This window comes from Larus michahellis, chromosome 6 (assembly GCF_964199755.1).
Source record: "Larus michahellis chromosome 6, bLarMic1.1, whole genome shotgun sequence".
Classification (NCBI taxonomy): Eukaryota; Metazoa; Chordata; class Aves; order Charadriiformes; family Laridae; genus Larus; species Larus michahellis.
Window position 1 is genome coordinate 40,467,451 of NC_133901.1, and position 13,794 is coordinate 40,481,244.

The following is a 13,794-nucleotide window of genomic DNA, read 5'->3' on the forward strand; positions in this document are numbered from 1 at the left end:
AAACTGGTAATATTCAGATAAAAAAATAAACTATGAAGTCTGGTTCAGGTGAATGAAAATGTTCAAATAGTTCTGTTGTTTTTATTTTTGTCAAAAAATTAGAAGTCCCTCCTGTGATGTTCAGATCATCAGGGCTTTTCTACAGAATTCCAACTCTCTAGTGCACCGTGGCTTTGAAAGCCAGAAAAATACTAGTTCAGTTCTGTATCTGCACAGTGATTGTGCAAAAATGGCACCACCTAATTTGCAGTGATATATCTTTATATTTGGTAATTTCTTCTTACTTTAAGAATAAAACGGAGCTATGTTGTTGTCTCAAAGACCCCATACAGCTAAGACTGTTCTCACTGATACTGTTTTCATCCTGTTTGTACCTGTAAATCCTGATCCTGGTGGTTTACACAACTCCTGTTTCAAAACAGAATTGTGTATTTAAAGTTGTACTTGAGTCTACTTTAAAACTCTTGATAACAATTATAGGGCTTTGATTTGTAGTTTTTGCTCACAGATTTTGGTGCTTGGGCTGGGAAAAGCAATTTTTCCACTGGAATCTGAGCAAATTCTCAAATCTGGAATATGTGGAGTGAGGAACAAAACATTTTGTATAAACGACGTTTGCTGCATACACCATTGAATACATTTCATCTAGACAGCCCCAACAAATGCTATCACTGAACCTTCCATGCCACTTCACAAATCTGCAACAGTGACTGTCAGTGTTTAATGACGGAAGAGGAGGAGAAAGGGAGTGCTGGGAAATGTGGAGGCTGGTGGCTCTGCTGTGTCCAGCCTCACTGCTCTGGGCGGGCCACAGAGCGCTGTTGCCTGCGTCATATGGCATCACGCCCGGGAGAAAGACGACAAGTCTTCCTTAATGTTTCTAACAGTAACAAACATCAGCGTGCGTAACACCTGCTCCGGTTTGCTCTGCCTTGCCTTTGTGGTTTATAGTAACGCAGTGAATTACAGAATGGATCTGGAGTTTCTGGGTCATATCCGTGACAGCAGAATCAAATGGAAAACAAGATACGGCAGGTTACGGTCAAGCAGGGAGATAACAGCTCCTGTAGAAGGACATGACCAAGCCAACACAGCCCAGAGCATTCGCTGATGGTATTCTCCAATAGGTCTCATACATCTCCAGATTGCACTTAAAATTGTCTTCTGGCAGGTTGCGCAGTTCCTGCATTTGAGAACTGTTAACTCTCCCATGTGCAATTGCCCTCGTGAGTTTGGGAAGTGCTGGCTAGGTTTTTCTCCTGAACAACCAAAACTACCTGAGCCAGTCTCTCGCTCTAGGGAGATGTTCGAATCCTTCAGTTTATTGGTTCCATCGACTCTTTCTCATTGTACCAGGGCATATATATTTCACAGCATTTCTACAAAGATGTGTCAGAACAGATTGTTCTGTAACTGTTACAAGCTCTCCTAAGGTAAACTGCTATGACAAAGTTCATGTGATGCCTCCAACCAGCCCTGTAGAACTGACTGCTCGCAGGTTTATGGCTGTGTTGCAAATCTTGACCCAGGAGTCCTCCTAGTACCTGGAAACTCTTTAGATAATTTCCACTGACCCTTCAGATTCTGTATCTGCCACATGAGGTCCTTGGGCTTTTCCAGCCAAGGCTCTCTTCAACAAGGTGTTCAGGTGTGTAAATTGGAAGATGTTCTTAGCTTCTGAGAGAGGTCATAATCCCTGCTAGGAAACCTATACTTTGGCACGTATAAACTGATAAAGGTTTGTAATTCCTGTAAGAATCCTGAACAACGTGTCAAAAAATTTTAAACTCCAGTAGGTAGCTTTGAAACTAGCCATTCAAATGCCCTTAAGCCTACAAAAGCGTAAACTTTAATTACATGTGGGATTTGCAGTGTCAATTGGTGTGGTTCTGCATGTGTTTTTGCCACTTCAGAAATGGCTTGACTGGTTTACCTCAAACAATCTTTCAATTAAATATTGTTCAAACTTCCAAGGCCGAATTATTTTTGGTTTTGCATGAGAGATGCATTCAAAAACAGGCATAAGGGGGAAAGGCAGAAAGAGAGCGGGAAACTTCTGACTTCACTGTACTGAAAGCTCTTAATAAGTTGTCCAGCTACAGAAGAGGTTATGTACCTTGTCTGTAGTTCCTGTAGCTTGTTAACGACAGTAGTTTTAGGGAATATTTATGTGCATTACGCTTCCACTGACATGCAGTTTGCTCCACTTTAATACCAGCAACTTCCACTTCACCACATCTGATTGAAGCGTATTTATATATTTTTGTAGTGACCTTGTTTTGAGTGAATAAAATCTCTCTCCCTAAAATCGGCATTATTGTCTTATTTAGGTTTATATGAATTTTTTTCCTGTCTGAAATTACAGACAAATAAATAGACTTTAAAAATGTTTTGAAGAGGGTTGCTGAATTTTTTTCCCCCTCCTTTCTGGATCCTGATTCTAAAATCAGATGCACACAGAGAACAGGAGGTGGACTGACTGACATAATTCATGCAGTGATCTGAAGAATGTGACTTTAGCATGGAAATGGCTTTAAATTTGAGCCTGAGACGTACCTAAATTATCTCCGTGCTCATTGGGTAGTCAGTTTCCGAGAGAAAAACAGCAGTGCTGAGATCAATGGCATCTCATCCGGCTTGACATAGAAGAGAGTTATTGTCTTCAGGTGAATATCAACATAAGAAGAAACCCTCGAAGCACATCCAGCCCTTCTCTAGCTCTTTGTGACTGTGGTAGCAGTTATGAAAGCCAGTGATTTATTTTTCACTTGTAAGTGGATGATAGGAAAACTTTAGAGAGTGAGAGATGAGTCATTACAGGCTCAGGAGTTTCTTCCCAGAGTTTGAAATAAAATTCTAGAAGTTGGGGCTGTCAGCCTGGAGAACGAATCTTGAATTTTAGATGCTCAAATCTTTTGCCTTCAGTTGTATCAGATCCTTTCTATTGGTTATACATGTGAGTTGGTCACAAAGGGCCTGATCCTTTGCCTGATTGCGCACTTCTAATGGAGCACAGTGGTTCACTGGTGAAACCAGTGATTTTACTGGTTTTAGGATCTTGAACAGAGCGTGAGCCAATTTACTCTGTCATTCAAGTTTGTCTCGTCATACAGGGTAGTCTGGTAACTGAAAAGACAGTATTAAAGGAATCTTAATTTCCTGTTAAAAGAAAATAATTCTTGTGTTTTGTTGTTCACGCATACTTAGAAAGATTGTGTCATGCAGATGACACTACATTGATTTTGGTAGTCCTGGAAAATTAGGATCTTGCTTTTGTTGTTACTAACTTAACACATTCATACTAGTAATTGTTTTCATAAATTCTTCAGGTGAAACTGACACATCAAACTTGTGTTTCAAAATCTCAAAACCTCATCTGCACAAACTGGGAAAGAGTATGGGAAGTTGCATAGACCCTTGTCTCCTGTTTGAACATTGTCCCTGTGTGACAGGCTTGATCTCTGTTGATTTCTGTTGAGTTGTCAGATGTTAATTTTGTTAAAATTGCAGCTAAATTGTTCTGTATTTGTTGAATATCTGTGGTGAAAAATAAATAATATGGAGGTGACAGATTTAGGGGCACTTTCAATTTGGATGTTATGTTCGATGTGTTATACATGTTACATGTGGATGTTAGGCAAAGGTTTCCCGTCTAACTCTGTATGTGGTTTTTGTGCCTTGAAAATCGCAACTCCCTCTGCTCTTTGTAGAAAACCAAGAGAATAACAGCTACTTTTCATTTCGATTTTGTGCTTGAACTTCCTTAGGAAGCAGTCGTTTGGGCATTTAAAGACACCCAGGGCTGGGTTAGTTGCGTCGTAAATTACAGGATTGACTAGATCTATAGTCTGCTGAAGAAGACTGCATGCGTAAAGTCGAAGCAATTTATACAGTAGGAAAACTGCGTTGTAGCTTTTCTGGTGATGTTTGTCATTGAAAGCAGACAACTTGCTCTAGACCTTTTGATGCTGTTAAAGGCAGTGATAATGGAAGCTGTGAAACGTTGTTGTATGTACCAGCCTTAACATCTCAGGCTCTGAGTCCTTTTCAAGCATCTTCCACTGCACTAGAGGTGGTTCATTTTCAGTGGTAACAATAAGCACAGATTCAGTATTTTGCCAAGACAGAATCTTAACAATTAGAGTGGTGCGAGTGATCCTGAAAACGGTACACACTAAACCTGCATGTCAGAGACTTTCCTTGGCTTGTGGTCTAGCAAGGAAAGAGGCTTATTTGTTTGCTTGGATGTTTTCCTGGTTTGGTCAAGGATTTCTAGAAAGGAGGAGCTGAATCTAGAATGCATTTTCCACTCTGTTTTGAACTGCTTAAACGTGTGATTTTCAGGAAATATTTTCTGTACAAGCACGTTAAGATTGACTGCTGTACAAGGATAGAGCCTCAGTTGTTGTAAATGCAGTTGATTATAGATTCACGTGCAATTTTTGCAGAAACGTGAGGTGTTTTAGCCTCCACTGGTGTGACCAAGAAGAGGGGTTTCATGCAGCCTTGAAACCGGTGTAGTTTTTAAGTTGTGGAAAGCATATTGTAGTTACATAGTTGGAATAGGGCCAGTTACGGGGGCATTCCAAATAGTGTCATATTTTTCGCTACTTTATAATGCACAATACAATAATATGATCAAAGAAAGTTGATGATTAAGTTGCGTGATAAGGCAAACAATTAGAGGGATTTGCTTGGTTTTCCGACCAATAATTAAATTGTTTCTCATTCTGCAATTATATTCAAAATAGCTTCCCTAGCTGAAAAATGTTTCCTTTGAATTGTCAGGCAGTAGGAATGGAGCTTTTCCTGTTGCCCTGTGGTTGTGTTTAGGGCTGTGATCCCAAAAGCATCTCTCTGAAGGATAATTAACAGCAGAGCTGCAGATAGAAGTTGGCCCCAGGCTGTCACATTCTTATCAGAAGAAAACACGTATGGTAGTATGGTATGTAAAGCATGAGCACAAAGATGATCTCATCCAGTGCAACCAGCCCCCTTTCTAATATAGAAGATAAAAGTGCATTTTTTTTAAATACAGATTTAGTTATGAGGTAGTGGGGAGATACGAAGGATACAGCTGCTTGTAGAATGGAGTCTCCCCAAGAAAATTATATGACTGGTTTGTTTCACATGGTTCAGACGTTGCTGTTAACTGGCCAGTATCGTTCATTTGAAATAAAATTTCATCCCTTCCCAAGTGAGTGTAACATATTTGCTTGGAGGAAAATTCTAAATTGACACAGGAGCAAATTCTAAGAAATGCCAGGGACCTCCAATTTCCAGTGTAGTGCTTAGTGCCCATCAGAGTTGAGCCTTATTGCAAAAAAAAAAAAAAAATGCCATCAGTAGCAGTAAGCCCACCCTTATCAAAATAGGTAAAAATGTTATCATCTGTTTCCTCAGATCATCTCTGCTGCAAGACTAGTTTTGTTGAGCACGTTCCCAAATGAAAGTAACATAAGTTCATCCCTTAAAATGAGGTCATTGCTTCCCCCCACAACAAATGTTAGGCATGGTTAGCATCTTTTTGTTGGGACTCAAGCCAAAATGCATCCTGTTCCTGCACAATGGGAACCTGCTGGGGGTTTCCCTTCACAACAGCTACTGTTAAAGATGGAGTGAAAAACAAAACCCTGCTCCCAATGTGAAAAAAAGATGGGATTTTTAATCTGAAAAAGAAGCCAGTGTAAGCAGAACACAAAGGAAAGAGAGATGAGCATAATAAAAATACCATCAGGATGGGAGGGGGGCTGTGCATGTTGAAAATAATGGCTTTGCACTTTTGAGGGTTCACTAAATAATACATATTCTCTTTTTTCTGAGAGGGCCCTCTCTAGTTCCATGGAAAAACCAGGCCAGACACTGGGTTGACAGTCAGAGCAAATTTCCTAATAGTTTTTTGTCTTTACTCATGCTAAATAGTCTCTTACTTCACTGGGAGCACTTAGAGAAAAAGATAGTGAATATGTTATATTTGCTAGCGTGAGTCAGCATCAGCATTTTCTGTTTTAAAATGGAGGCTTAAGGTAATATCCAAGTGACTTAGGAGTTAGTCTTCCCTGTAATAGAAAGGTTTTTAACTCACATAGCTTTTCCTCAAAAGGGGGAAATAGTTCTCAGGTCTTACCCCTGCCCATCGCAGGCTCTGCCATCCGTCCTGTGGCAGGACCAGAGGATCTTAGGGTAAAGAAGCGTTGGGAAATGGAATACTGCTGCCAGCGCGGCTTATTCAGCCTCAGCCCTTCCCAGACATGTCTCTGGGATGAAGGCCGTTGAAAGGAGCTCCAGACTGGAAAACCTGTTGTGGGCAGCAGGCAGCCTGCAGTCGGCAAGCTCATCAGCCTGCTGTACATTAGAGAATTGACTTTTTATAGCATAGTATACTTTAAAGGGAAATACACAAATTTAAAAGAAATATACATTGCATAAAAACTGCATTCATTTAGCCAATCATCTACGTTTACACATCTCTTAAAACTAGAAACAGTCTCTTTTTCTACCAAGAAAGTACAGGGGGCGAGGGGAGAAGTCATGCCATCTGTGAAGAAAAAGCTAGATATTATGAATGCATCAGTACTCATAAAGCCGCTGTTAAAATATTGTCTGAATAGCTATTCCAGAACTAAATGCTGTATACAGGTTCTGAGGTCTCTCTCTCCAAGTATTAAAACACTTGTAAGAATATTGATTTTTAATTTGAGTCTGGATATAGAGATTGAAAAGGTACCATCTCCAGGGGAGCACAAGAGGGAGCAGGGAAAGGTTTCGGGGACACAGCCTGACAACAGGGATCCTCTGCAAAGAGGAAGGGTTGCAATCTTTGTGTCTGGCTGCAAGAACATCTAAGATTCAGGGTGCTTTGATGTATGTCCCGTGCTTGTTGTTCTCTTGATATTTGTCAAGGCAGTGGAGAATCAAAAGCCAATTATCATCTTCATTTCATGTTGGGATTGATTACCAAAAAAAAGGAAAGAAACAAAGGGATCTGAATAGATTGCTAGCGTATAGAATGCCTCTTGGGAATATTGAGGTTTAAGTAATTAGCATTGGAGAAAATTTTTATTAGGTCTGTTAAGGGAATGTCCTGTAGACATGCTGTCTGTGTGGGGTTCATCTTTTGGCTGCCAACTAGCATGGAAAGTGGAAATGGGTATATTGAGGATAGTTACTACAGAGGGAGCGCTTACCCGCGCCGGGTGTCCTGAGCTGTGGTTGGAAACCTAAAATCCTTTTCCCCCCTGTGCTGTGGTTTTTAATGCATTTAATATAACAGGTCCTTGATCAGTCTTTGACGTGGGCTTCCAGGCACGATGGCAATCCAGATAAATAATTATTAACGTTATTGTTATGCTTGTTTGATCTTTTAAATCCTTCAGTGATTTGAGCCTAGGCTCTGATGCTGCTCCTGTCTGCAATACAGGGGCAACTCCAGGCTCTATCAGGGGACTCCCAAAGGCTTTGTTTTAAACAAAACATTGCTAATTGGAAATTACATTTTTCTATTCTGTTGTGGTATTTAAAAAAAAATTGAATTTAGGCTTGAAATAAAAATATAAAGTTGACAAAAAAATTAGGTTCAGAAATGTGAAAGTTTTGGTTTGATGATTTTGATCCATTTTTACTCACCCCTATGTTTAGCTTTTGTAAAAGTTGGATAGTGTTCATTGGCTCTGGGTTTTGGAAGTGGAATGACTTAAAACCATGGGTATTCAAGGCATTTTTCAAGGTAGAAAAAGCTTGAAACTCTCTTCTCTATCTGAGCAGGTCTGAAGGTAATGCCTTAGACATAGGGAAAATGGAAGCTGGCAATGCTGCTTTTAGAGGGGCTGCAATTGCTTTTGGTTTTCAAAGACGTTGGCTCTCCTTTCTCTCTAATGTTATTGCTTGTTTCTGCTTATGGCAGAGACTAGCGGATGGAGAGAATCCCAGAAACGCTGTTGAATTTTTTGCACAACGGTACAACCTCAGCCTCTGTGCAAATCTCAACATTTCTGTGCCTGGTGGCCCAGAAAGGGTGAGTTAGCCCAGCCTGAGGGCTTGGGAGCTTTAGCCAAGGCCAGAAAAAAAGAAAAAGGTTTTCCCCCTTCTCGGTGCACAGGGATGTGTTACACCCTGTCTGCGAAGGCAGCTCATGCAGTGTCACACACTAGCACGCATCATGTTTGAGTAACTGGAAACCAGTAAGGTGGAACCTGGAAGTGCCAACTCAGATCAGCTGAAGTGTGGCAGAGTTTGTGTCATCCCCGGCGTGCTGTTAAATGGCAGCCTCTCTGGGTGCTTCCTAGTTGTTGTCATCGTCGTGCCCGCATGTGTCGGCGCTGCTTTTTCTGTGCGGTGCCCCTCATGCAGGGAGCCTGTCTCTGAGCAGCAAGAGCCCCGGTTGAGGGGCGAGCGGCTGCACCCAGCACTCCACCAGCCCCACTGCTCGGGTGGCAACCTGGCTGCTGGTGCCAATGGTGTTTCTGGACAGTTTGAGCAGAGTGAGTGAGTTTTGAGAGGTGACTGGCAAAGGAGGGCACGCTGTTTGCGTGGGGGATTTCAGGAACAGATTTGTGCATCATGTTAGCAGCACCTGAGCTAGCTTGATTGGAAACATTTTTATACTTCCCTAGGCTGGAAGTGTCACCTAACCTTTGTCCTTCCTCACCGCTAGCAAGCAAGTGCTTCCAAGGGGAGTCATTAAAAGACATAGGCATTGCTCTCCCTCCACAGTGCAACAGCAGTTAGCTCTTAATGTGAATATTAGCTGTTTCTCACACCTTCTGCCTCCCCCTGCCTCCATTTTGTTTCAGCAAATAGAAAGGTTTAAATGTTACTGAGTGCGAGCAGAGTTTCTTGCCTGGCGTGCATTAATGTGACTGGCGGGAACTGATTTTCCATAGCAAGCTTCTCTGGTGCATCCCTTCCCCACCCAGAAGCAGCTGTAAACAGCTGATGTTAATTATCATCCACCTGCTGACTGTGCCAAACAGACATGCCATTGCACTGTGACAAAAAAAGGCTCCCGGCCTATTAAGTCCTCCCTCATACCTTTGCTAATGCTGATAAAATGCTGACCTGTTTTTACCCCAGTGGCTGCTGTTGCTAAGCACCGAGAAAATGACCTGTCTCCTGTAATAATCTGCATCGCACAGTTCAGATGATCTTCCAAATGAAAGTGTTTCACCGCACCTTTCAAGGCAGCTATTTTTCCCCCCTAGCCTTTACAGTTCTGACCATGTAGTTTGTAGCAGCACCTTGGTTTTGATAGTGCCTAATTAAACATTGGAATTTGGGGGCTGTTTTGTTACAGAAGTTGATTTGTAATGATCAGTGTGATGTGCTTGGAAAATAACGATTTAAGAGCACGGAAGGTTGTAAGATAGTAACTTGCCATGGCAAAGTGGAATGCCATGTGTGCAAAACTGGGGAGAAAATGAAGATTCCATAAGTAATGGTTCTCTCCTTGGAATAGAGAGCTTGTTGTATTGAAAGTACTAGTAAAATAGTCTTGTAGCTTGTAGTGGTAGGAAGAAGAAAGCAGACTTCGATACCCACTTATGATTTTGCTGTCATTATGCCCAAGATTGCTTCATCCTGCACATGAAGGTGACTTCAAATGGGCTGGAAGCAATGCTTGAACAGAACATCCACTTTGCAGTGGCTGCATTGACAGGAGAGGAGGAATGTCTATAGCAAATTCAGAAAATGAGGGATGAAAAAAAAAAAAAGATTTGAGTACTGGATAAGTAACGGAGCTTTGGTGCCAGGGTGTTTTATATTTCTCTCAGCAGTTACTGCCTTTAATTTTTTCTCTGAAGGTAATTGTTGTACTCTTTTAGAACCTGAAAGGATCATAAAGCACTTAAAGTTGTAGTGATGTAAGCCTATGAAATGCTACTGAGGAAAAATAAAAAAAGACAGTTCCTGTTGTACCAATGGAGAAGAGGAGACAAAAAAAATGTGTTGACTGCCCAAGATGCCAGGGGAAGCCGTGGCACAGATAAAATCAAAGATTATATGATTTGTCCCTCTTGAAAGCTAACCCAGTTCATTCCACTTGCTCCCAGGCAGGATCAGCATTATCTAAACCGGCCTTGGTGGGTATTTGCATAACTTGTTGTTAAAACCCTCTGGGGATGGGAATTACTTTCAGTGATCTCTTTCATGGCTTAACCATCCTTTCTGCCATCCTTATATTCATGCTGAAGTCATCATAAAACAAATTTGCACAGTTATCTTTAAAGCAAGATGCTGAAAAAAGTAAAATGCGGTTTAGATAATGGCACTGTACTTAGGGATTTTTGGCTTCATCACCGAATGTGGACAGATATTGTAAATAAAACGTGCCATAAAATGAGGGAGAATGGGAAAAACAAAACAAAACATAACCAGACATTAGATTATAAAGTGCTTTAATTTGTAGAATGACGTTTTTTCATTCGGGTAGTCCAGTCCTTCAATGTTGAGTATTTTGGATTTTTTTTAAATCTGGCATGTGAGATCTCATAGTACTGCTCTGGTCTGTTTAGCTTGGACATTGAAGGTGGTGTGACACTTTTGGAAAGAGCAGAGTGGTTTCCATGGAGTCCTGTCCTGAGCCTTACCATGTTTATCTTCCATGCTGCATACCAGATGTGTCCCTGGCTGCTACCCTTGCATGTTAGACAGTGCTGCATAATTCACGTTTATATATAAAGGCAAATCTTGTTCTGCTTAGTCAGGCGGACAGCCTCTTTACACCAGAGGGAGTTTGCATAAGCAGGGATGGCAGGATTTGACCCATATTTGATAAGGCAGTTTGGGATCCTTTCGTGACTAGTTAAACGTGCGTACAATCTGTTGTATCAGTAGTAATTTGTTTGCCAAGGGAATATATTTTTATAGTGTGCTGTAATTTTTAACGGGACTTTTCCTTTTTGTCTTGTAGTCTGACACAAATGCAAGTTACCTGAGAGCTGCTCGAGCTGGCAACTTGGAAAAGGCTCTCGACTACTTAAAAAGTGGAGTGGACATCAACATTTCAAATCAGGTTGAAGAATATTTTGATCAAATTTGCTGGATAAATACCTTTCTCACTGTTTCTCAAATTTGTCTTTATATTTTTATTTCATGTCAGTGATAACTTATGTGGTTTTTTGATGAGCCATGTTTACATATTTTATCCAGTTAAAACTTTTATTTTTACCCCTTGCCAAGACATCATTTCAATTCCATTTGGACAATGTTGTGTTATTTAATGTTATCTTTCATTCCATTTGTATTACATCAGATCGTGGGACAGCACACAGAACTTGAGACCCCGGAGCTAGTATATCCTGACTTAATTCGTACTCTTTTCTTATAATCTAGTTCTTATATAATAACAGTTTTTGGAAGCAGTTCTCTCACTGGGATACAATAATTTGTCTTCTGATCTGTTGTTTGCTATGCTGGAAAACCTTTGCCAATCCTTTCCATTGCTTTTCTTTTTTTCCTTCTTTTTTTTTTTAATCAGAATGGGTTGAATGCTCTCCATCTCGCTTCCAAAGAAGGACACGTAGAAGTTGTCTCTGAACTGATACAGCGAGGTGCCAGTGTGGATGCAGCGACAAAGGTTAGTCAGGCCTATCTAATTGTTCTTTTGTTCACACCGATGGCATGGGCACAAAGTGTCGGCCAACTGATTACAGACATTACTGCTGCAGTAATTGCCCATTTTCCACTGGTGAAGTGCTCTCAATAATTGTTTAATAGAAATCTTTTAGATTATAGTAAATGTCACAGGTTACTAGGGATGAGATTTACTGAACAAATTGTAGATTCACGTCTGGGTTTCTGTCCATGCCTTCTAGAATAATTTATCCATTAGAAGTACTTAGTAAAAGTACTTTTATTGCAAGAAATACTATATTTTAAGGTGGAACACGTTCTTGATAGTACTGTTATGTATTCAAGCTCAAGTTTTGTACTCTTTTCAAATATTACTGTCTCATTTCAGAAAGGAAACACAGCATTGCACATAGCATCCCTTGCTGGACAAGCAGAAGTAGTCAAAGTATTGGTTACAAATCGGGCCAATGTTAATGCACAGTCTCAGGTAAAGTAATATTTCTCCATTTGGTACTATCAAAAACTTTGCTGACATTAAAATCCTTCTCCCCTTATAAACTGTAATAATAGTATATTTGGTAGACCTCGTTGTATTAATGCTGGCTCTTGAAAATAGGGTTTGATAGAGTCAGTAAGATGAATGTAATCCTGCTAACGTTAAAAAACCCTAGCATTCTCTTTTGGCTGTTCCACATGCATAGGTAACCAACAACAGGTGGAAGGACAAAGTTTAAACACACAGCTGCCATTTTATTAGTGAAGCAGGCATTTTAGTGAGTGTAGTGCTGAGTTCATTCCCATCTTGTAACTCAACATACAATTAAAACTTTAAATGCTTCCAGCTCTATCCCTTCTGTTCTGCCTCTCGCCACATGGTCAGAGTGTACCAGGGACACATCAAGTCTTGTCTTCCCCCATAGGCACGACAGCGCAGTGAAATGCCAGGTTGTGTTCAGGTCTTTTCCCACACCGGATGTCAGCCATCCATTGGGATTAACTCTGAGTTGCCCGCCTTATTCATCAACAGAGAAAGCATAAAAATAACATCTCTGTTTTAAGTTGTCCAGAAGCCACACAGATGTACACCCCTGGAGATGAAGAAAGTGGAGGCACATCCAAGGGTGTTTGCAGGATACTGGAGGTGGTTGTATAACAGGGAGCACAGCAAAGCATGTACCCTTCGGCCTTAGGTCTGCTCTCCAGTATCTTACGAGCTGCTAATTGTTACAGAGTCAGAAGAGACACTGATAGAACAGGAGAGTGGGAGATAACTTGTTCAAGTGAAAGGGATCCTCTTTCATGTAATTCAGTGTCTCTGGTTTAATCAAGCTCATCCCCTTTCCTTGTACAGGGAGGTACTGCAAGTATATGCAGAGCTTTTAAGTCAAGTCCTTCGAATGAATATTTAAGTCAATTATAGAAAATTTGAAATAAAGGAAAACAGTGCTGATGTTAAGAGCAAAGCAGTAAAATGAAACAGAGGAAAAACTGGCTCAAAAAATGCGTAAACCACAGATTGTTGAAAGCCAAGTGGCTGTGCCACAGGAGGTGTCCCTGCTGCCTACCCCGTTCCTATTCTTCCTGCTCAGGAGCTGCCTGGCAGGCAGTGTCAGAGAAGGGATCAGATTAAGAGATGGTCTTCTCATCTGGCCCTATTATCTGGCCCAATATATAGAAGAATATTGCTATTCTTCTGTATTATAAAGATGTGGGTAGGATAGAAATTGTTTGTTAAAAAGGGAAATGAAAAAATTTACATTTTAAAGAGACGTTGGGGTTTTTATTGATCTCTCAAATAATATGAACAAAATGTTTAATAGAATCTATTTCAAGAATGTTAGTTATTTGGGATCTGTCTTTCATGTTTCCGTCACCTGGACGAAGGAAATAGGTGGCTCAGTTCTGCTTTCTTACTCTTTTATATTAGCTAGATACAGCAATATTTGATTCCAGGCACCATATAATTTGAATTTAAAGAGAACAACAGCAACAAAAAGTAGTTTTAAGTAAAATCTTCCATGACTTGGTAAGAAGTAGAACAAAGCAGAAATATTTCCAGTGGTTTTCCTGTTAAAGAAATTAAGATGGCTTTGAAAGGATCTTTTCTGCTTGTGTCTGAGAACTTGTGTATTCAGCCCTGAGACTAAAAATAATCTGAGATTGTAAACATCTTATATAACTGCGTTGTCCATACACCCTAAGGTTTTGCCACATGTTACCCTT

General features: G+C 40.6%; 1 protein-coding gene across 4 annotated transcripts in view; it reads left to right on the plus strand.

The window, feature by feature from the left end:
- Nucleotides 1-13,794, plus strand: part of ANK3 (ankyrin 3) — a 381,272-nt gene that overhangs the window by 217,208 nt on the left and 150,270 nt on the right. For all 4 annotated transcript variants that reach the window (XM_074592967.1, XM_074592968.1, XM_074592970.1 and 1 more), the window contains 3 exons: nucleotides 10,910-11,011; nucleotides 11,477-11,575; nucleotides 11,960-12,058. In XM_074592967.1, the coding sequence (XP_074449068.1) occupies nucleotides 10,910-11,011; nucleotides 11,477-11,575; nucleotides 11,960-12,058 (300 nt within the window). The remainder of the gene's footprint in view (nucleotides 1-10,909; nucleotides 11,012-11,476; nucleotides 11,576-11,959; nucleotides 12,059-13,794) is intronic.